Genomic DNA, 22,857 nt, shown 5'->3' on the forward strand with positions numbered 1-22,857 from the left:
AAAGTGGTGTAACAACTGGTAGCTTGCTTTAAATACTCAAAAATGTAAAATTATGCATGCCGCAATAAAAAAAAAAAGTAATATCCTATGACCACAGTGTCAATGAGTCACAGCTGGAACCAGTCAACTCATGAAAGCCTGGTTTAACTATTTGTAGGTATATGAAACGGAAGGATCACATAGACCCAGTCATAGGTAAGGCTCATGGCAGACTTGGGATTATTGATACAATACTAGGCAAATGCATTTAGTCTCACAAAGGAGATTGCTCACAAATCACTCATGTGACCCATCCTAAAAGATGATCACAGCCTTCTTACAGAGATTAAAGAACAACTTTTAAATGTTAACTCTAGGTATATATCACAACCTCCTGTGTCACTCCTATAGGGATCATGAGAACAATGTCAGATTAATTACAGTGTGCTCGGAAGTGTCTAAACTGTCATTCTTCCCACACTCCATATGTGAATAGAACAGGGAGAAGCCCTAACAGCTGGTACAGTAGAAAGTACCTCTAACCTTGTTCTTTAACATTGACTTGCACAGAATGGATGTAGATGCAGATGTAGACGTAGAACTGAAATTGAGGACAGCAATTCAAAAGCAGAAATGCTGAACTCTCTTTTCAAATGTTTCTTTACAAAGGAAGATCACAGAGTACCACAGACTACCACCTCTGGTGCTTCTGCAAAGTTGAGCAGTATAGATATAAATGTAAGTGGCATTTAGAAACAGCTGAAATCGCTAAAATTGAATAAAGTTTCATATGGAATCACTGACAGAATGTACACAAAATTTTCAACTGAATCAACCTCTCTTAACCATAATACACTGTTATTCCCTTGGACAAAAAACTCCACTCTGTGATTGGAAGAAAGCACAGTTCACATCCCTTTACAAGAAGAGCAGCAGAAATAATCCACAAAACTACTATCCAACATTTGTTGCAGGATCTTGGAACATGTTCTAAGTTTAAAGGTAATGAGGTGTCTCAAATAGAATGACCACCTCCACACCAACCAGCACAGATTACAAAAACACCCGTTATGCAAAACCCAGCTTGTGCTTTTCTCCCATGACATCTTGCAAGCTATGGATCATGGTAATAAGATGGACTCAATAATTACTAATCTCTAAAATGCTGCTGATTCAGTACTATATCAACTACCCCAACTGGGTATATGTGGTCATTCCCTTTTATATCCCTACAAACTGGTATACCAAGGTTTTTGTACGAGATGAGTGATTCCAATTGTGAATCACTGATATTGTAGTCACAGGGTACAACATTTGTTTGTTTTGTGAAGCAAATTGCCAATCTCTGCTCCACTTTGAAACCTTATCATGATTTTACCAACTATTTCTGTAGCTTTCTTCAGGCAATAATTGACTACAGATAACATCACTACCACATCTGAAGAGCCATTCATATATATTGTGAACAGCATGGGTCCTGTCCCAACACATTTCCCTGGGGCACACCAAGATTACTTCCACTTCTCTCAGAAACTCTGCAGCCAAGATAACATTCTGTGTTCTAGCTACCAAGAAATCCCCATCCCAGTCACAAATCATACTTTGGTCAATAAACATCTTTGTAGCCCTGTGTTAAATGCTTTTCAAAAGGTAAAAAATATTGCATCTGCTTGATTTTCTTGCTCTACAACTTTTAGGATGTCAAGTGAGAAAAGCACAAGCTGTATTTCACATGATTGATGTTTCTGGGATTAATGCTGGTTTGCATAGATGAGGTATTTCTGTTTGAAATATCTCATTATGTCTGAGCTTGGAATATACTGTAGGATTTTAAGATAGGTGGATGTCGCTGAGATTGGATGGTAGTTCTGTGGATCACTTCCATTTTGCTTCTTGTAGACAGGTGTGACTTGTGCTTGTTTTCCAATCATTGGCCACAGTTTTTTATTTAAGGGATCTGCAGTATGATTTTGGTAAAACAGTAGCAAACTGAGCTGCCAATTCTGTATAGGAGCTGACAGGGATACCATCAGCTGTGTGATTTTAGCTGTTCCTCAACACCACTAGCATTAATATCCACATTACTTACTCTCTTTTGCAATGGTGCATGAAGTACCCTTAGTAAAGGAACACTAGAAAACAGAGTTCAGATTTCTGTTTTTGCTTTGTCATCCTCAGTTTCAATTCCAGTGTCATTCAGAAGAGTCTGAACACATTCTTTGGTGCCACATCTTTACATTTGACCACATTTCTTGTTTTCTGAGCAATCTTTTGGTAAGTTTCTGCTACAGCAGTCACTGAAGACATCCCTCAGTACCCTCTTGATGAACAAAAGTGTTTCATTCACCATTCCTCTACCTGTGACCTATGTTTTGTTTTATTCCTATAAAGCAGAAATTGCTAACTCCTTACAAGTCTTTTTTTACGGTGACTGTATACCATGGAGTGTCCTTGTCATCATGAACTGTTCTGCCAGGGAAATATCTACCCAGTGTATGGTCAACCATTCTTTTAAACTTGAGCCACAGTACTTCTACATGCTCCTGTCCAAAAGTACTTGTTTTCAGTTCCTCTTTCAGATTTACAATTGCCTCTTGATCAAACTTACTAAATATATAACTCTTCGTACTTGTAATGGATGCCTTTTGTACTTTAGCAACCGTTGTTGCTACAACTGCCTCATAGTCACTGACAAAAGTTTCAGTATGGACATCCCCACAGATGTCAGGTCTAGTTATTGCCATCTGCTCTATGCCTGACAAAAACAGTGAAGCATACAGAAGGGAAGGAGGAAAAGAAATGAAACTTCGTGTGTTGAAGAGTATGTGACATTCAGGGACCTGAAAATGAAGCACCTACTTTTGGCAATATTTGAATCAAAATTTTTGTATTTGTAAATGATTTGACATATAAATTTAAAAGTTGTAATTCAACGTGCCTGAAGATGAATTACGAGTCTTTTGAAATACGTAGGAATGTTAGCATTTCCAAAAACTTCAACAATTCTATCCAAAATGATCTTTGTTTACTTACTTCTTTTGGATCTATTTAAACTTTCAACAAATCATATCGCTGAGAATCAGCAGCATTTTCCCACCAGTTAAAAGAGTGCTGCTCTGACTTAAGGCGTTTCTCGATGCTATTTTTCTTTTCCCACAATCTTTTATAATTACAAAACATGCAGAATATTGATTTCAACTTTTCGTGGGCTTTCATAGTAATGTAACCTTCACTTGACGACACTATAGCTAGACGAATAAGGCACACAGCATAGAAATAAAATCAAAAACAACTCTAGTCACATGTTAGGTGTAGACTTTCAGCACAGTCGAAATATGTTGACAGGTTTTGTTTCCAGTCACTACAGTACAGAACGTGGACATTATACATTGATAGTCAGCCATGAGCATAATCAAACTAGAATTATGACCACCAGATGGGTGAGGAGAAATGGGGGGAACAAGCCCCGCCTCTCTCTCACAGGGCAGCCAGCCTACACCCATGTACTGAGATTCTGTGAAAGCAGAACTGACATATGGTCGTATGGATTTCCAACCCCTTCTATTGTTGCATGAGTCATAACCGAACTCCGTGATGAAAAAGAAAAGTAACTCCACTCACTCAAAAATAAGAAATGAAAGCAATGAGCAATCCACAATGCAAAGCATTCAGTAATGGCTACTGTGCAAGTGCTTGCTGAAGTTGTTAACGAGGTAGTTCAGGCTCAACCCATACCAGTAGTTCAAAACATCTGTCACCTAAAATTGCCACATAAAAAGTGTCCAACTTTTCAACTTTAGTTAGAAGACAAATGAATGCTTTTCTTTGTCCTAAGATTCAAGGCCACATGGAGAAAATAAAGTTATTTTAAACCACCTCTGATAAAACAGTTCAGATGGAGACAATTCTCTATGAAATAGCAATTAATAGGTAATTTCACATTTTGAGACAGAAGCTGCATCTATATTTGCATTTAGAACAAATAAAAAATTTTCAGGTCTCTTGTGATGTTATTTCAGCGATTACAATACTGATCCAAATTTACAAAGAACTTGGCAGAATGAGTCCACTTATCACTATGACACTGAACTCCCGTCTTGACTGGATGCTTGCACTGGTTAGGCTGAAAAGGGTTTCACAAAGCCATTATATCCTTCGTCTTGTCGGAAAATGGCACCATATGACCTAAAGTTATATGTGATGGCTTCCACACCACAACAATATGGGTAACTCCACTGAGCCTCTCCAAACCATTACAATAACTTGTGTTTTTAAATATATTACCTAATATTGCTCAGTACGTACAGCATAACAATCTAACAACGAGAGGTTCCCAGTGGTGGGAGTGACTTTTTGAAACAATTTGCATCCTAACGTAGATTAAGGTCCAAGAAATTGCACACTGCAGCAGTCACCCTGGTGAGCCCTCATTTGCAAGTAATTAACAAAAAAATACCAAAATTCACATCATCCTCTATAGCTTTAAAAATAGTAAGAATCCACAGACTGGTTGCATAGCATAATGGCTAAGGTACTGACTTCACACGCAAAAGGATGTGGGTTTGAATCTTCAAATTTTTTATTTTTAAATCTTTATCAGAATTACTTTGATCATTATTCTTATTTAATTAATTGGTTTAAGAGTAATTTTTTTCTATTCCTTGGTCACATCATATTAGTCATTATATGAAATACATCACTTGCTTTCATTTTTCTCCCTATCAGTCTTTTTCCATTTTGAATCCTTGTTTGCATGACTTTGATTATTGCTATGTAGTAACTTCAATTTAATTACTTCCATTTTATCAGCCTACATTTTTGTCCATGTTCTCATATTCATTATTTCTGTTCCTTGTTTTATTCGAATTTTGATTTCATTTAAATCCTCATCCACATTATTTTGTCCATAGTGCAATAAGAATTTGTTACAAATGTTTGTATGATGATCGCCACCCAAAATGACGTATATCTTGTAATGATAAATCATTCTTAATGTCAATCCACTGTCAATATAAATACATTATGTCACCTTTTGTTTTTTACCCGCCCGATCAGCATTTTCAAATGTTTAACAGATATATAAAAATACTTAAATTCACATGCACAAAGCTTGCAAGTGGAGAAAGAATGATAGGAAGAAAAAATAAGAGTGACTGAAGAAGTTAAAGCTTTGATTAAAATGAACAGTGATCAAAATACTTTTGATAAAAATTTTTAAAAAAAAGTACCTCACAAGATTCAAACCTACTATCTTTTGCGTTTGAGGTCAGTACCTTAATTATTATGCTACATGAACACAAATGCCCCCCCCCACCTCCCCCCCATCACCCCACCCCGCTGACTACTCACTAACGAGTGCCTACCAGGGCACTTGGTGTAGGATATGATTCCTTGGACCTTAACCTACATCACTGTGTAGATCGTTTCAAAAAATTGATCCCACTGCTGGGGACCTCTCCTTGTAAGTAAAACATAGTTACTAAAAATGAATCAATTACCTGGAACGCTGTTGACTGAAACCACAACAAGTGTTGGTGTAAGATCTGCGGCTAATGCCTCTTGAACATACAGGAACTGAATGATTGGATAATCACCCACCAAATACTCCTCCTGTCCACAAACTTTGAGCACAAAGTCCGATGGGTGTTCACCTCGTGAATTGAGTGTGATGGCTTTCTTGTTCAGAACAGTCACCAGCAACTTGTGCGGAGTCATAGTGTATGGAATATTGAAAGTAAAAGATGTCTGAAAAATTATTCAACATTACATAAAAAATATATTCCTATAACACACAATGAAAATATCAAACACATGGACATAGCACTAGTTCACATCTAACTAGCCAGTGTGAGAAAAGCAAAATTAATCTATAAAACAATGATATCTACCCATTTCTCTCACTGTTCCTCTCTTTCTGATACTAAAGCAATTGTACTCTGCGGCCCTTCATTTCCTTTGGCTTACCGAAGTGACTTAACTGGGGTCAGCATTGTTTGTAAATTACGTGATGCAGGTTTCACCGATAAAGCAGAAACAGCCCATAACTACATAAAAGCAATATACAGCATTTTATGTGAAAACAGCTAAACAAAACTGCCACCTATTTATTGAATTTTCATTCCTGGGTGATTAAAGAAGATCTTTCCCAATTTTTTCAGAATACTTCAAAAAGTATGACGTTATGTTGAGATCTACATCTACATCTACATCCATACTCCGCAAGCCACCTGACGGTGTGTGGCGGAGGGTACCTTGAGTACCTCTATCGGTTCTCCCTTCTATTCCAGTCTCGTATTGTTCGTGGAAAGAAGGATTGTCGGTATGCCTCTGTGTGGGCTCTAATCTCTCTGATTTTATCCTCATGGTCTCTTCGCGAGATATACGTAGGAGGGAGCAATACACTGCTTGACTCTTCGGTGAAGGTATGTTCTCGAAACTTTGACAAAAGCCCGTACCGAGCTACTGAGTGTCTCTCCTGCAGAGTCTTCCACTGGAGTTTATCTATCATCTCCGTAACGCTTTCGCGATTACTAAATGATCCTGTAACGAAGCGCGCTGCTCTCCATTGGATCTTCTCTATATCTTCTATCAACCCTATCTGGTATGGATCCCACACTGCTGAGCAGTATTCAAGCAGTGGGCGAACAAGCGTACTGTAACCTACTTCCTTTGTTTTCGGTTTGCATTTCCTTAGGATTCTTCCAATGAATCTCAGTCTGGCATCTGCTTTACCGACGATCAACATTATATGATCATTCCATTTTAAATCACTCCTAATGCGTACTCCCAGATAATTTATGGTATTAACTGCTTCCAGTTGCTGACCTGCTATTTTGTAGCTAAATGATAAAGGATCTATTTTTCTGTGTATTCGCAGATGGAGAAACTGTCTGTCCAAAAAACTTCAAAAATTCAAATCAACTACAAAAACTCATTCTGTAGATGAATGTTATTAAGACAATAAATTTATTCACAAATCAATAAGAAAAATCATGATTAGATATATATAAGAGATTTCCTAAACTTAAGACTCTGGAACACAAGTTTCTTCAGATGGAGCAGTAGCAGCAAACTTGGTATTATGATGAACAAAGAATGTGTGAATAGAACACCAAGAAACCTAGCAGAAATTTACACCATACTTTGTACTCATAGAATGCAGGCTTTCCTGGCCAGTATTTGCATTATTGATGATATTTGTTTTAAGCTTGAAACCGTGGTCAAAGACGTAATCCTCTGTCCAACATTTTGTCTTCCAATGCTGGGGACACCAAAAGAGGCTTAAATCACTCAGAAAGCAGTTACAGTCTCAAACAAAATCAGTAAACAACACTATTTATATGTATCCATGCAACAGCTGCTTCATGACATCATCAGACTGCTGCCTAAGATCATGGAGTCACACTGGCGTATGTTGTGGAGCTTTTAGGGGGGGGAAGAGTTGGTGATATTTGTTTTATTTACCACTAAGGCCCAAAACTTGCATAATTTTAATCCTACAGGTCAATAGCTACTAAAGAAAAATAACCATATAAAGAGACAGGCTTCCTTCCATTTGCAAAAAATGTCAAAGATCACATCAGCAGAATACTCAGAAAACACAGTATACAGTGTTTCAACCAACTACAAAAGCGAGTAAATATTTTAATACTGCACAGAACATATACCCGCCACTTGCCACAGCAGGGGTACATAATATCCCTTGCACTTGCAGTCAAATTACATGGGAACTAGAAAAAGAAGCATTAACACCCAACTTAAGGAACACAAGAGTAACAGTTGCCTGGGCAAGACAGATAAATCAGAAGTAGCAGATCATGCATTGGGGCCACGGAACCACCAATTTTTTTTTTTTTTTTTTTCTAGCAAGATCTAATCATTCCTTTACTAAGAGGCCACAGACATTCGAAAGCACAGGCACAACATTAACAGAAAAGAAGAAGGACTGAAATTGGACGAGTTTTGGACTTTAGTGCTCATGTTAAATAAAACAAACAACACCAACTCTTCCTCACTACAAGCTCCACAGCATATGTCAGAGCACCTCCGTGATCTAAGGCGGCGGTCTGATGACATTGCGAAGCAACTATTGCATTGATACATATAAACAATTCGGCTTGCTGAGACTGGTTTAGACTGTAGTTGCCTTCTGAGTTGTTAAATCTTCTGATGATGTCACCTACATTGGAAGATGAAAGGTTGGGCAGAGAACTATGTCTCGGACCATGGCCTTCTGCCCATAAAACAAACATCAATAATAATTTGTACTGTCTACATTAGATTGCTTCAAGAATGGGATTGAATGATGCACATTTTTTTTTCACCACTTCGTAACACCTATTTTCCTTCTTCATTTTTATGTTGCTGCAGGCCTCTCCACAATTTGCATCATATTATTGAGCTTGTGTATTCCCTTCTTGAGCACTCATTTTCAGACAAGAAGCTATCTATACACTTTTTTGTTAAAATTTGTCTGTAAACTCTAAATATATTATTTTCCTCATAACATTAGTCATAATACCGCTTGGTTTTTATCAAAACAGATTGTAGTTGAACAATTTATTGGCTGTTACATATAAAGCACAATGCTACGGGTTCTGTTCAGACTGCATTTATATAATTATGCCTGAAGCAAAATATTAATATAACTACTTGTGTCAACATCTATGGTGTTTAGCATTAATTTTACCTCTGTATTCTCAAATCTTGTTACAAGCACAAAGTTGCCTTCTCTCAAGCGACAGCTCACATTTGGAGGAGGAACAGGAGATGCTGAAAGCCTTGGAGGGTACTGATAATTCATTTTATCTAACCATGACATGTTTTGTCGACTTTGTGCTATTTCATCTCCAAGATTTTTCATCCTCCAACGAAAATCATTCACTTCAGAATTTTTTAAAGAATCAAATTCATGAAGTCCTGTGACAAAACATAATGGACATTATTGGAAGATTAAAAAATACAATAACTTTATCAACAATGTAGATACATAAAATGAAAGTATACTAATTAAAAAGTGGCAAAATTTAACCTTTACAATTACTGCACTAAAAACAAAACTCTTAGTTAATAATTGAATAATATTCAGTATATCTGCAGAGATAGTATGAAATGTTACAAAAAACATTAATCTTCAAAATTTAAGTGAGATTTTGCTGCTATATTTTTCTGTTAGAGAATATGATGCTACATCTCAAAGGAGATACAGAACAGCGCACACTATCCAGCATTAAGTGATACCTCACTTAATTGTCTAGAAGCATAAGATCTCCATTCCCTGTAGGGTCTACAAATATCAATATCTTATCAGAAAACATTACTCTACAGCCTGCACTACATTACATGCTGCTAACTTTCACACTTCTTTAGAAACAAGTCTTGAGTAACTCACTCTCTCCTGTATGGCATTTTAGTCTTTTCTTATTTTATTTGGCCTTTTTGTTCAAATATGAAGTTTATCTCCTTTTATAACTTAGTATTAAATGTCAATTTATGCAACCTGCCTTCTGCTGTACTGCAATCATCATTTTCCCATGCAGCCATACAACATCCCATAATTACAGTACTTAATTATAGAAAATAAATGAACAAATTTCTTATAAACTTTCACCATCTTTGGAAGAACTTAATATCCACCACGGGTGGAAGAGCCACAGCAATAATCGTATAGTATTATTGTTTACTGACTTTAATCAGTAATAATCATATACGATTTATTCAGTTATAGCTCAGTTCCAAATCACAGTAATGTTCAGATGGCTTTATTCTCCCCTTCCCCTTAAAACCTACAACCTGTCAAGAAACTCTCAAAAAGTATCTATAATCTGGCATTCCAATTGCTAGTTGCATTCTCCAGGATACAGCCAGTTTTTGCAGTATCATGTTTTTACAACATTAAACTAGGTATTGTGAGGTACACATTTTCATATTTTAATCCCTTAAAGAACTAATTACTCTCTTACTCAACAACCTTGAGCAGCGCTATTTGAAGCAGTGTACAGAAATTCATCACACAGTATAACAAGTTATTGAATTTGGATGGTAACTAAGAACAAAAATATGTAGTTGGAAATTTATTTATTCAAAAATACCTGTTTTTTAAGTTTTTCGAGAGAAAGAAGTATTACTTTCTGGAAAATTCTCATACTTAAATAATCAACTAGGTATCAACTTTAATGAACACAATAAAGAATAAAAAAAACAATGACAGGTAACTAGCTTTTAAACTCAGAAGTTATCACATCAACCTGTGTCATATGCAGACTGATTGACAGGCTACATTAGATCTACTATCATTATGACGACATATGCAGAACTTACCCTTTCCTATAAGATGGCTGATCTGATTATTTAGTGACTTCTCCGCCTTATTTCCTTTACGTTCAATAATTCGTAACACGGAGCAGAATGGGCGTATGTCACATATGCGTCTGTTCTCGTCATCCAGTTCTTCGTTCTCCGCCATCGAATTGATGCATGCGAATACGTATGAGGAGGCATCGTGCAGCATCCCATACAAGGGATACCGCGCAGCCTCCTCCCACAGATCCTGCAGGAAAAAAAACACATCAAGTGTAGTTATAAAAATGAATTCAGCAAAAAACATAATATAAATACTGTACGATGCATACAAATAGTTGCTATCAAGAATCTCCAGGAGACTTAATGGATAAATCAATCGCAAAAGTAATGAAGAAAGTAAACTTCTTTTTGCATAATGTAACATTCACACAGAATCTAACATTGTTAATGGACAAGTTTTCTATATAGTGATTTTTTTTTGTTTTGTTTTAGATACTTAATATTTCCGCTCAATAAAGAGTAGTTTTCACAGTGATCACTGTCGCAACATCTTCGAACAAAAAATGCTAAACAACTTGCATATGGCTTCTAGTAATGGAATGAAACTTAAAAATCATGTCCAAAAAGTATTAATTTCTTTTAATTTGTCCATGGTTGATTGCTGCTTCAAAGAAAACCTTGTAAGAGCAAAGACCTTATGCTACTTGTAGGTTCTCACATTTTTATTGTGAATTTAGCTGTCTTCTGCCTATTACCAAATTAGACAGTAAACAACAACTTCATAATATGTGGGAGGCTATGTTTGGGCGCAAAACATCTAAGGTCATAAGCACCCAGTATAGAACCATAGAATGCTGGGACTGTGAGGGTAAAAAACCGTTTCGAGGCCCAATACAGGAAGGAAGAAAAAACAAATCTAAAATGTCAAGACATTAATGAAGAGTATCTAAAAGACGTCGACAAGACACCGCACTCACCAGGTAGAAATCAAATCTCTTTTGTCATATTACTGCTTTTTAAAAAACTTAAAACACGAGCCACAGGTCGCACGTCATCCGTTAAAATGTCCAGCAAAGCGGGCAGCAGCCCGATCCTGAGATGTAAGTGGCTAAAATAGGGGCAGAGGATCAGGAAATGTCTCGCTGTTAATGGCTGACTATAGAAAGGACAACTAGGTGCAGGGTCACTAACAAGTGGTGGTGACTAAAGCAGCAGTGCCCTATTTGCAACCGAGCTAACATTACTTCCTCACGGTGAGATGGCCAGGAGGAAGTGGACCAGGCTGTTAGGACAGGTTTGACTTCTCCAAGTTTGCTCCCATGAAGGGAGCACCAATGGTCATGCCAAAGTGACATGATACGCTGATAGAGAAAAGTACGAATATCTTGCGAGGGAACAGGGTAAGAGACGGGCCGACCGAGATGGACAGCAGCCTTGGCTGCAGCATCAGCGGTGTCATTCCCAGGCACACCAACATGGCCAGGAACCCATACATCACTTGGGCTCTCCCACCCAGGAACAAATGGAGGCAGTCCTGGATCCGTCGAACAATGGGGTGGACTGGATATGGATCATCCAGACTCTGAAGGGTGCTGAGGGAGTCAGAGCAGACCACACAGCGAGTGAGCTGGTGCCTCCAGATGTAGTGAACAGCCTGATAGAGGGCAAAAAGTTCTGTGGTAAAAATTGTGCACTGGTCGAGAAGCCGGTATTGAAACTTATCATCCCTGATGACAAAAGCACAGCCAACACTGTGGGCAGACTTGAAACCATCAGTGTACAAAAATTTGCTATCGGCAAGTTGTGAGCAAAGTTCGAGAAATCTGCAGCGATAGGTCATCTCCAAGGTCGAATCCTTCGGGAAGGAGCTGAAGTAAAAATGATCACAAAACTGTGCCTGAAGCCAAGGTGGTGAAGGGCTCTCACCCGTTCAGAAAGTAGCATGGAGTGTGAACAGCAGCCGCTGAAGCAGGTGCCTAAAGCGGATGCCAGAAGGCCGCAGAGAAGAAACGTACATCTCGTACTGGCGGTCAAGAATGTCATTAAAAAAGGTCAAAGGTTGGGTGGCCTGGCATGGAAGAAAGCCAACACGCATATCTACTAAGTAGGATGTCGTGCCGGTATGACAGTGGTAGTTCACCGGCTTCTGCATAGAGACTCTCAGCTGGGCTAGTACGGAAGGCACCAGTGGCGAGACGGATCCCCAAATGGTGTATTGCATTTAGATGGCGTAAGCTAGATGGCCATTCAGAGGAGTAGATAATGCACCCATAATCCAACTTGGAGCAGTCAAGAGATTGATAGAGGCAGGAGGAGGACAGTCCGGTCAGCTCCCCAAGAGGTACCACTCAATACACGAAGGACAGTGAGGGACCGAGGACCGGGTGCAGCGTGCAGCCATGTAGGACACGTGGGGAGACCAACTGAGGAGGAGGAGATTAGTGTTTAACGTCCCGTCAACAACGAGATAATTAGAGACGGAGCACAAGCTTGGATTAGGGAAGGATGGGGAAGGAAATCAGCCGTGCTCTTTCGAAGGAACCACCCCGGCATTTGCCTGAAGTGATCTAGGGAAATCACAGAAAACCTAAATCAGGATGGCCGGATGCGGGATTGAACCGTCGTCCTCCCAAATGCGAGTCCAGTGTGCTAACCACTGCGCCACCTCGCTCGGTGGAGACCAACTGAGTTTCCTATCATACATAAGCCCTAAGAACTTCGTTGCATCCACGAACAGGAGAGCATTTTGGCCCAGTTGCAAGGACGGTGGAAGAAATGCCTTGGACCATCAGAAGTTGACACAAACGGATTTGGTAGCAGAAAAGCGGAAACCATTCGTGACACTCCACAAATAGAGACAGTCCAGAAAACGCTGAAGACAGCATTGCAGGAGACACATCCGCTGGGAGCTGCAATAAATAGCAAAGTCGTCAACGAAAATAGAGCCGAAAATGCCAGCTGGAAGGCAGTCCATAATTGGGTTGACAGCTATAGCAAAGAGGACAACACTCAGTACAGAGCCCTGAGGCACCCATTCTCCTGTGAAAAGGTTTGGGATACGGAGGAACCCACACATACCCGGTAAACTCAGTCCGTTAAAAATTCCTGGATAAAGTGGGAAGACGACCGCGAAGGCCCCTGTGTGCATAGTACACAGAATGCCTGTCCACCAACAGGTATCATAGACTTTCTCCACATCAAATAATATGGCCACTGTTTGTTGCTTCTGCAGAAAATTATTCATGATGAACGTCGACAGGGTGAAGAGACGATCTACCGCTGAGCGGCACTTTCGGAACCCACACTGAGCATTAGTGAAAAGAAGGTGTGACGACTCCAGCCACCACACTAATCGACTATTGATCACGCATTCCATCAACTTACAAACGCTGCTGGTAAGGGAAATTGGACTATAGCTGAAAGGAAGAGATTCATCTTTACCAGGCTTAAGTAGGGGAACAATAATAGCTTCACACCAAAGCGTGGGAAATACAGTCAGTCCAAATACGGTTGTAGGTATTGAGGAGAATGAGTTTTCCTGCAGGAGGAAGATTCTGCAGCATCAGGACGTGGATTGTATCGGGCCCAGGAGCAGAAGACCTGGATGAGGAGAAAGCACGCTCGAGCTCCCTTATAGTAAAAGGAGTATTGTAAGAGAGAAAAGAGAGTGCACGAGCCTCCTCCCCGTTTCCGAGGAAGGAAGGCAGGATGGTAGTGGGTGGAGCTTGAAACCTCCGCAAAGTACCAGCCCAAAGCGTTGGAAACATTGACAGGGTCGACTATGACGTTTCCCACCACAGTCAGACCAGCTATTGGGGAGTGGGCGGTAGTCCCGGAAAGCCAGCGCAAGGCACCCCAAATGAGAGAGGATGGAGTAAAACTGTTGAACAAGCTGGTGAAGGAAACCCAGCATGCTTTCTAGCTTTCCTTAATAGTGTGACGGTACTGTGCACATAGTTGCTTGTGTAGCAGATGCAGTTTGTTAACGTAGGATGTCGGTGAAAGACACAAAGCGCACGTCGTTGGGCACAAATCGCATTACCACACTCCACCAAGGGACTGGGACCGGACAGAGAGAAGTAGTAGTACGAGGGATAGAGGATTTGGCAGCCGAGAGAATAACATCCACGAAGTGCTCGACCTGATCATCACAGCTGGGAAACGGCCGTTCGTCAAAGACTGCCAAGGAGGAATATAGCCTCCAGTCAGCAAGAGAGAATTTCCAATGAGCGGGCCGCTGTGGCGTGGTATCATTGTACGGGTGAGCCACACAAGGGAAGTGGTCACTCAAGTAAGTATCGGAAAGAGCACACCACTCGAGACGTCGAGCGAGTTGGGCAGAGCATATCGAGAGGTCTAAGTGGGAATAAATGTGCGTGGAATCAGACAGGATGGGAGGAAAGGTACATTAATACATACAAAACGACGGAAACAATCAAAATAATACTGGTCAGCAAGCACATCACAAAATCTGAAAATAGGACAAGAAAAACAACCATCCAATGTTTTTTAATTTGACAAAAAAGAATGTATTTTACCTTTTCTGTCACACAGAATGACAGGAGAAGAAAGAAATAGGAAAACAAGTCCCAAAAATTCACCTGACAGACCAGCTTTATTGGAAAAAGCTTTACAAAAAAAGTAAACCAATTAAAAAAAAATACCAATACAATAATAGAAACATTTTTATTGGAAAGCAAGTGAGTTCCTCTTTGTTTGAATTATTTTGAGGATAAATCTGACAGTGAACATCAACATATTTTCTGGGGGATAGACATAAAAATGTAGACAATACCATGACTTTATTCCACTCAACAGAAGTAATTCAGGCAAACTGTAAGATACATAATAATTAATAGAGTATACTTAGGCACATACATTTTCTCAGCTTTCATACATGTCTACATTTGCAGTTGCCTGGAGTCTATTGTTTGTCAGTGGGTAGTTCTATTATATGTGTAGCAGAAGTCTTCAAAAGCTTAGTTTGTTGACAGTAAGTAAATGGAGATTATCTGTTTACAGAACCACAGATGTTACTTTATTATAACAGTCTTAAGTTAAATAGCAATTTTTTTAATGAACTGTAGACACACAGTACTGTCAGATTTTTCACGCTGTTGATAATTATAAACTAAAGTTTAGCTTGAAAATCACAAAACGGCGCACAGTACTCTATGACAGCCCAAGACGCAAAGCTTTTCTGACATGCTGATGTGTTGGAAAGAGGAAATACAAACCAGAATTTACACTCTAAGTAACCACAATAAAATTAAGTTATTCATTAGCAAATCTTGCTGTATATAAAATCCTCTTGCTCAGTAAAATTGGAGAAGCACATAAAAAAAAGATTATCTAAAATGATGCTGTAACTCCGCCATAGCCGATCCCAAGTCCGGTTGAGAAAGGAGGAGGGGGAGGAGTAACACCTCGTTAAAAAACCTTGGTTCACCTGGCCCAGGTGATAGTACCTCGTGACGGCCCCTTGCCAGGGATATGGTGAAGACCTCAACGACAGCGAGGGCAGAGAAGATGGACTCAGTACGGCAGAGCTGGAAGAAGAGGCAGCCTCTTGTCCAAGGCCAAAATGGACCGAGGGCACAATGGTTCCACATGTTAGTGGCGGTACCCCGACAGCGTCTGTTCCACATGTTAGTGGCAGCTGAATAAGTAATATTCCAGGCTAACACCCTGGTCTCACTTTGGGAATTCAGGGAAGACTATGGATTCCCTAATCTTTACAATTTACAGCTTCAAGTCGCAAAATGGAAAGTTCGCACAAATGATGTTCTACCCTAGGTGGTAACTCTGATGAGGAATTCACCATTACATCATGTAATGCAACGGGACCTATGATTCTGGAGAGTCCCAACATTTGCGGTGAAGAAGAGATGGAATATATTGAAAAGCCTTCCCAAGTATCAGTTCAAGAATAAGTACTACTTTGGAATATTGAATGTAAATTCTCTTCTGAAAATTGGGAAACACAAGGAATTAGAATTATTTCTGGGGAAGAATGATATACAAATTATAGCAGTCCAGGAAACACTATTCTTAGATGAGAATGTAGTAGATACACAACATTATAGAATTTATAAAGGGAAACCAGCAGTGAGAATAATGGAAAACATGCCAATGTTTGGAACAGCATTTTATGTAAACAAAAATATTGTAGACAGTGTAACAGAATTTAGATCGAATTCAGAAAGAATATCCATATTAAGAATAGTGCAAGAATAAAAGTTACACCCTCATAAACTGTCATGCACCTATAAATACTGACAACAGAAGAAATTTGGAGAAAGTAAATCATTTCTGGGATCTTTTAGAATATGAAATTTCTATCATACCTAAAAAGAATGTTAAAATACTACTCGGTGACTTCAATGTGCAGATTGTGAGGGAAAAGAAATTTCGGACTATTGTAGGTGAATATCCAGCACACACAAGAAATCAAAATGTGTAAAATGTTCCAGTTAAACCTCGCGTCCACACATTTCCGCAAACTACCAAGAAAGCCAAAACTTGGAGACATCCCAATCCAAACCTAAGAGAACTTCAACTGGATCACTGAGCCACATCTAAAAGGTATATCACTGAAATTATGAATGTTAAAATAGTCAGAAATGGGGAACTCGATACAGATCATTATCTCTCTGAGATTAAAATAAAATTTCTCCCATCTAAAACAAAAAAGGCAGCCAAGAAAGTGATCAGATACAACACCACTACAGCTAATATTACAAAAGAAAACATAGAAAAATTTAGAGAAGAAATTGAGACAAGCAAACAAGGTGATTGGCATGAACTCCAGATGCAAATAACTCAAGCAGCAGAGAAAACTTTAGGCTTGGCCAAGAATAAAAAGAAGACATGGTGGAATGAGGAGTGTGAAGAAGCACCAATACAGAGAGCCCAAAAATGGAGATGTTCAAAAACAGAGGAAGACCTTGAACAATTCAGACAACAAAGAAAAGAAACATCAAAAATAATCCAGAAAAATCAAAAGAAACTTTGAAAATTCTAAGGTTATTGAAATAGAAGAAAATTTCACAAGAAATAATACTAGAAATTTTTACCAAACTTTTAAACACATACTTAAAGGATATCAGGCACCAAGTATTTGTTTCAAAAATGAAAATGGCAAAATGGGGTTAAATAACAAAGAAAATAGTGAAATTTTAGCAAAATTTTTTGAAAAGCTGTTAAACTGTCCAGTTCCAGATAAATTGGAATTTCCAGTGACACCTCACAATCTAGAGGAAGATTTCCCACCAACAGAGTAAGAAATTCATGAAGGCATCAAAACACTCAAAAATGATAAAGCAAGTGGTGAAGACTCGATTACAGTAGAATTATTGAATTGTCAGAACCAAAAATCTTAATGGATCTAGGCCTACAGCTGCTTTTTAAGAACATTTGGAAAACTGAAAAGATTCCAGTTGAATGGAAAATAGCATTAATCCACCTGCTACATAAAAAGAGAGACAAACAAAATGTCAATAATTACAGAGGAGTGTCACTTTTGCCAGTAGCATACAAAATATTATCAAAAATTCTCCTGAACAGAATGGTAGATACTTTAAACAAACAACTGGGAGACTATCAGGGTTGTTTTCAAAAGGGAAGATCCTGTGCAGAACAAATCTTTAAGTTAAAGTCAATAATTTGCCATACAATGTTAAAAAGCAAACCGATAACAGTGTCATTTATTGATTTCAAGAAAACATTTGATTGTATAGACAAAAAACAATATATAAGTTCTTTAGAGAATTTGGTCTTAAATCAAAATTAGTAAATATAATTCGTGAAACATTAACAGGTACAATATCTAAAGTCAGATTTATGGGAGAAGTATCTCAGCCATTTGAAACAAAAACTGGAGTTAGACAAGGTGATGGTTTATCACCTTTACTGTTTAATTGTTTTCTAGAAAAATTGTACGGTTCTGGAAATCAGAGCTAAAAATTTTTTTGAACCAATAAATCAGGAATGGAAAACAAATGGAATTAAGGTAAACTGCTTGGCTTTTGTGGATGATTTTGCAATACTTCCAGAAAACCTGACAGAAGCAGTTATTCAAATAGGCCTAAACCTTCTGGAAAAAAAATAGCAAATAGAAATGGTCCCAAAATTTCAGCTGAGAAAACAAAATTCATGACAAATATAAAAAAATGCACCAAAAACTCATTGAAACACGAATAGGTAAAATAGATCAAGTAAATAAATTTAAATATTTTGGAGAAACTATACAACAGAATGGACTAGAAAAATCTCCAATAAATTAAGAATTAACAAAACAGAAAGAGCATATGGTTTGACCAAAAATATTTACAACAAGAAATGTATATCTAGAAAAATAAAACTAAAGTACTATACCACAGTGGTAACCAAAATGTTTATATGGATCTGAATGCCTAATGATGAATTATAAGATGGGCAAACTAAATGTACTGGATAGAAGGATTATTAGAAAAATAATGGGTGCAATAAAAACTGCAGATAGTTGGAAAATACAAAATAACGATGAGATCTACGAAAATATAGAGAAAATATCTGAAGTAATGGCCAAACGAAGACTAACCTTTTTCGGACACCTCTACTGAATGAATGGAAATAGACAAACAAAACAAATACTCCTGTACTTCTGGAAGAAGAAATCAACAATAGCATGGATTACAGAATTAAGGAAAGATCTAGAGAGAAACAACATCAAAGAATCAGAAACAGCAGAAACAAACAGTTTTAAAAATAAAATACTAAATTTGGAAAGCTTTCAAAGCAGAAGAAATAAAAAATTGGGAACGACATGACAGAAGAAAGGAAGAGACTTCATGGGAAGAAAATGAGGGAATACTGGAAAAATGGGAAACAACAACATAGGAAGAATAGGAACTGAAGTTGTTAACGTGATCCTCGTTGGTCAATATGATTGTAAAAAAAAATTGCTTTATCTCAAGAGTACACCAAAACACTGCTCTATGAATGCAGTCTGGTGTACCATGTAGAACTAAAAATAAAATTTGATTCATGAGACAACACCACAGCTATTTTCACTAAACAAACTAAACGTAACATACAACTAATTTTCTTTATCACAGGTATAACTATCACAGGAAAAGAAAACATTACATACCTCCTTGATTTCATGTAGTGTTGCATTTCTGTTAACTTTCAGAGGAATGAATATGCTATTTGGCATAAGACAACTCAGCTCAACAACTGGATCGGGTGTGTTTTCAAGCCAAAAATCGTATGCATATGTGTTAGGAATATGGACCATCTCGATCAAATCAATTCATTCCCATATCAAGGGCGCTTTTGATGTGTTACCCTTATCATTGTCATTATTTCCATTACTGTAAAATTAAAATTTTTTTTTAATCTTTCCAGATTCAACTGCACAAAAAAGTCAAATGATAAGAAGCAAATTTAACTCCTGAACGAAAACCACAAACCAAGGCTCTTGGTATTTGAAATCAAACGTGAAATTAATGACTTTGACATGTTCTTTAATTCTACAGTCTGAGTACTTGGATTTTACAAAAACAAAACAGCCAATCCCACATTGGTAAATAAGTTGACTTCTTTCAGTTTACAATATTGCCAGTAACATCACACTATAAACTGAGCCCACGTTCTTAAAGCCAGTGTAAGCACTGAAAAAACATTACAAAAAATCTGAGCAGTCAAACCAGAGTCGCTGTAGTTTGATTAATGTGATCAGATTATTCACACATCATTAATTAGAACATCACAATTAATTTATTTCGTAAGAGAACTCTTTCAATTTCTTCAATAGGTAACAATACGTGGACCTGAACACTTCAGCAAAACAACATTTTTCAAACTCCTGGCAGTTGAGTGAACGACTTGTCAAACTATTATTTTAAGGCAAAAAAGAAAGAAATAGAGGGACCCTAAGTTCTTTACGGCACTTTAATAAGACTTCATGCACTTAAAGGAAATTTGTTTCACAATTATTACCGAATTAAGAGGTTAACTGAATTTTCTATGTAAACAAACCAAAACACATAACACACAGCTGATTCATACTGAGTTTACCAATTGAGTATCACTGAACTCGACTGTTAGTTATTCTTTTGTTTCGCAAGATGTCCAGCTTATATAATGTATTTAAGATTTTGTTATTAGAATATTTAATTACTTTGTTTTGTCGCATTTTGTATATCCCAAACAGAGGACAGCCATATCTTTTATTTGAAGAACAAAATGCTTAACTTAAAGATGCAGTTATCGTCCAAAAAGGACACATTAACGCAACTTCCACTTCGATTTGTTTCCATAGGCGACAATCAGGGTGTCGCATTTTGCTGAATGCAAACTATCTTCTTCCTATTATTCGGACATAATCCTCATTAGTGATTGCTATAGGAAGATCCAACTGACAGCACAGTGTCTACGTCTACAATTGTCACACTGGAAAACAGGTGATGAAGATTCGCCTGGATCTTAGGCGGACTTTTGGGACAAAGCAAGTCATTGCGGTCTAACAGATTAAATGCTGAAAAAATATAGTCTGTCGAAGAGTGCCCATCCACCAGGAAAGATGTTGAGAAAGGTGACCAAAAACAATCTCTCAACAAACTATGAAATCGCGCCCAAGATCGCGTTTCTGACAAATTATCACGACCATACTTCAACAATACAGCGTATTAATGATTAAGAGAAAATAAATATAGTCTGTCGGTGCACAAAACGATATACGTTCATTTTTTCAAACAATAGGTGACATGTGAACAATTTGCCGTAATTCAGACTCGAAACAAATTCCAATCCAGTAGTTATTTTATTTATTTTCGACTTCTATGGATCCTTCACGCGATTGTATCTATTGCTAGGATGTAGACCGTATCAGATTAAACTGTGATAATAACCATATGCAAATGGTCGTAAAGCTTCCAGTGTAAATCATATCTAAATAGATAAAACTACACAGAAAATGAGATACAAGTATTCGGCCAACTACCCTGATAATTAATTAATTTATTCATTCATCCAAGAAAACTTTCCAACACACACACACACACATTTAAAGTACAAAAACAGTAGTATATCAGAAAAAATATCTTTTTGCTTTATCCATAATAGAGATAGTACTGTTTGCAGTAGCTGCTTTGCCTAGTTTCAGGTATCTTGTATTTCACATGTTCAAAGAATTCTGTTACTATGTGGAAGAAATTATCTAATAAAAATCCCCTAGTTTTACAAAAAGTGAGAATGATAATTTCTACATTATATGGAAGACGATCGTAAATTTGTGTAGAACTATTTGTAGTGGAAGTTTTAAAGGCTGATGCCCATATTGACTGGACATGAAACTTTTTCTTTTGCCTTGTATCATACTCATGAATATTAAACATTTTGTAAGTATACCTCAAACCCAATTGTTTGATACATGCATAATTATGTAACTACCACTTTTTCAGCGTATAACATTCATTTGCATCGAAACGGCAGCTCTAAAATCGTTTCTGCTGCCATATCAGATATAAATGTCGACACTCGTTCAGTACCACGATTGGCATAAAATCTGGGTCCTAAACGAAATTTAAAGAAGTCACAGGTTATGCTCGTATCACACTGAAAGGTTATCAGCAGACCTTTAACAAAAACAGTTCTCCAAGACTACTTAATGGTATCCAGTTACCCTATAAAAAATTTAAAGAATTTGGGCGAGTATCTAAATTGGTAAGAATTAACTGTTGCAGAATGAAGGAAATATCTCTCCTGCCTACATGCATACTTGTTTCCACCTCAAAATGAACAAAAATCAGTTGTCTTTGGTCCTGCCACATCTTTGCTGCTGTGATGCAGTTCAAAATGGCTCAAGTAATGAAAATCTACAACTCAATACAATTAAGAACGCTTGCTTTATATAATATGTACACAATATTCTTTTGTTTAATCAAGCACGTCCTTCCTTGTGCTGGAAACGACCAGAAAGTGTGAGTTTTACACATTGTCTTACTTCATCAGTTTCTTAAGGGGGGTTTTGACAAGCACGAATTACTTACATGTGCATTCCCTTCCCACCCCGTACCATCGAGGTCACATGGAAGCTAGCATTTCCACACGCCGAAGTTGGAACGATGTTTACGCGACTTTCAACATGGCGATAAGTGTTGTTATTGACATGGGAGTTCATGTACATAGCTGAAGAGATTTGTTTCGTTCGAGACTTATTTTTGAATGAGTTAATTCAATTTTTTATTCCTTTTGAGTCATATTTCTACACAGAACTCTAATATACATATGTGAGGTACTGTGCTACCTCGCACTAATTTGCAATTAACATTGTGATACCTACCAACTGAAGACACTTTATCATCACTGCAACACATGTGTCGCATTCCAAATGGCACTATTTCTAAATTTTTATGTGAAGTGGGCCTACTGGTTGGTATCTACAACAGACTGAAGACACATACGACAGTAAGGTTTTTCTCCCAGTAGTTTAATTTTGTTTTCATTTTAACGTTTAGTCAAGGTGCTGATACAGGAATTGTAGGCCAAAGATGTGTAAATGTAAAGTTTCCTTTACCCGTACAGTACTTT

The 22,857-nt window shown here is 37.8% G+C and overlaps 1 protein-coding gene across 1 annotated transcript in view; it reads right to left on the reverse strand.

Annotated features, from left to right (window-relative positions):
* Nucleotides 1-20,344, reverse strand: part of LOC126175650 (phosphatidylinositol 4,5-bisphosphate 3-kinase catalytic subunit delta isoform) — a 178,729-nt gene extending 158,385 nt beyond the window's left edge. The window contains exons 1-5 of the mRNA XM_049922542.1: nt 20,266-20,344; nt 19,415-19,637; nt 10,300-10,528; nt 8,669-8,898; nt 5,478-5,724 (exon numbers count right to left, since the gene is read on the reverse strand). Coding sequence (XP_049778499.1) covers nt 5,478-5,724; nt 8,669-8,898; nt 10,300-10,528; nt 19,415-19,561 — 853 coding nt within the window. The 5' untranslated portion in view covers nt 19,562-19,637; nt 20,266-20,344. The remainder of the gene's footprint in view (nt 1-5,477; nt 5,725-8,668; nt 8,899-10,299; nt 10,529-19,414; nt 19,638-20,265) is intronic.
* Between the last annotated feature and the right edge of the window lie 2,513 nt (nt 20,345-22,857).

This window comes from Schistocerca cancellata, chromosome 3 (genome assembly GCF_023864275.1).
Source record: "Schistocerca cancellata isolate TAMUIC-IGC-003103 chromosome 3, iqSchCanc2.1, whole genome shotgun sequence".
NCBI lineage: Eukaryota > Metazoa > Arthropoda > Insecta > Orthoptera > Acrididae > Schistocerca > Schistocerca cancellata.